Source organism: Lepidothrix coronata, unplaced genomic scaffold (genome assembly GCF_001604755.1).
Source record: "Lepidothrix coronata isolate B3197 unplaced genomic scaffold, Lepidothrix_coronata-1.0 Scaffold594, whole genome shotgun sequence".
Lineage (NCBI taxonomy): Eukaryota > Metazoa > Chordata > Aves > Passeriformes > Pipridae > Lepidothrix > Lepidothrix coronata.
The window spans coordinates 4,215-6,140 of NW_016690774.1; the positions used below are offsets into that span (position 1 = coordinate 4,215).

Below are 1,926 nucleotides of genomic sequence, written 5' to 3' on the forward strand. Positions count from 1 at the left end.
TCCATACTGGTTTAGACTGGTTTAGACTGGTCCATACTGGTTTAGACTGGTTTAGACTGGTCTAGACTGGTCTATACTGGTTTAGACTGGTTTTTACTGGGCGGAGGCCATGGGGATCAACCAGCAGGGAGTGATGGCCTCATACTGGTCCGTACTGGTCCGTACTGGTGTATACTGGTTTATACTGCTTTATACTGGTGTATACTGGTTTATACTGGTCCATACTGGTTTATACTGGTCCATACTAGTGTATACTAGTTTATACTGGTCTATACTGGTTTGGACTGGTTTATACTGGTCCATACTAATTTATACTAGTTTATACTGGTCTATACTGGTTATACTGGTCTATACTGGTTTATACTGGTCCATACTGGTCCATACTGATTTATACTGGTCTATACTGGTCTATACTGGTTTATAATCATTTATACTGGTCTATCCTGGTCCATACTAGTCTATAGTGGTGTATACTGGTCTATACTGGTTTATACTGGTCTATACTGGTTAAACTGGTCCACACTGGTTAAACTGGTCCATACTGGTCTATACTGGTCTATACTGGTCCATACTGGTCCATACTGATATCTACTGGTCTATACCGGTTTATACTGATCTACACTGGTTTATACCAGTTTATATTGGTCCATACTGGTTTATACTGGTCTATACTGGTCTATACTGGTTTATACTCATTTATACTGGTCCATACTGGTTTATACTGGTTTATACTGATCTATACTGGTCTATACTGGTGTATACTGGTCCATCCTGGTCTATACCAGTCTATACTGGTTTATACTGGTTTATGCTGGTCTATACCAGTTTATACTGATCTATACTGGTCCATACTGGTCTATACTGGTCTATACTGGTCCATACTGGTCCATACTGATCCATACTGGTCTATACTGATCTATACTGGTCCATACTGGTCTATACTGGTTTATACTGGTCTATACTGGTGTATACTGGTCTGTACTGGTTTATACTGGTCTATCCTGGTTTATACTGGTCTATCCTAATTTATACCAGTTTATACTGGTCTATACTGGTCTATACTGGTCTATACTGGTTAAACTGGTCCATACTTGTTAAACTGGTCCATACTGGTCCATACTGGTCTATACTGGTCTATACCGGTCCATACTGGTCTATACCAGTTTATACTGGTCTATACTAATTTATACCGGTTTATACTGGTCCATACTGGTCTATACTGGTCTATACTGGTCTATACCGGTTTATACTGATCTATACTGGTTTATACTCATTTATACTGGTCTATACTGGTCCCTACTGGTCCATACTGGTCCATACTGGTCCCTACTGGTCCCCCCCGCTCCCCCAGGCCTGTTCTGCTGCGGGCCGTGCTCGGTGACGGCGGTGAAGAACGGCGAGGTCTTCCTCAAGTACGACACGCCCTTCGTCTTCGCCGAGGTGGGCGGGGCTCCCGGGGGGCGTGGCCTGTGCCCCTGCCATGCAAATTTATGCTAATGAGAGGGGGGCGTGGCCGCAGGTGAACAGCGACAAGGTGTACTGGCAGCGGCAGCCGGGCGGCGCCTTCGCCGTGGTGCACGTGGAGGAGGGGGCCATCGGGCGCCGCATCAGCACCCTGGGCGCCGGCTCCGGCCAGCGCCTCGACGTCACCCACCAGTACAAGCACCCCGAGGGTGAGGGCGGGGCCCCGACCCCGCGAGCCTTGACCTCTTGACCCCTCGAGCCTTGACCCCTTGACCCCTCGAGCCTTGACCTCTTGACCCCTCGAGCCAACCCTTGATCTCTTGACCCGACTGTTGACTCAACTCTTGACTCAACTCTTGACCCTCCCTTGACCTCTTGACCCAACCATTGATCCCTTGACCCAACCCTTGACCTCTTGACCCTCCCTAGACCCCTTGACCCTCCCTTGACCCCTTGACCCAA

The 1,926-nt window shown here is 47.8% G+C and overlaps 1 protein-coding gene across 1 annotated transcript in view; it reads left to right on the forward strand.

The window, feature by feature from the left end:
- Window positions 1-1,714, forward strand: part of LOC108510274 (protein-glutamine gamma-glutamyltransferase K-like) — a 5,606-nt gene extending 3,892 nt beyond the window's left edge. Inside the window, exons 4-6 of the mRNA XM_017839945.1 lie at window positions 86-161; window positions 1,352-1,440; window positions 1,520-1,714. Coding sequence (XP_017695434.1) covers window positions 86-161; window positions 1,352-1,440; window positions 1,520-1,714 — 360 coding nt within the window. The remainder of the gene's footprint in view (window positions 1-85; window positions 162-1,351; window positions 1,441-1,519) is intronic.
- The last annotated feature ends 212 nt before the right edge of the window (window positions 1,715-1,926 follow it).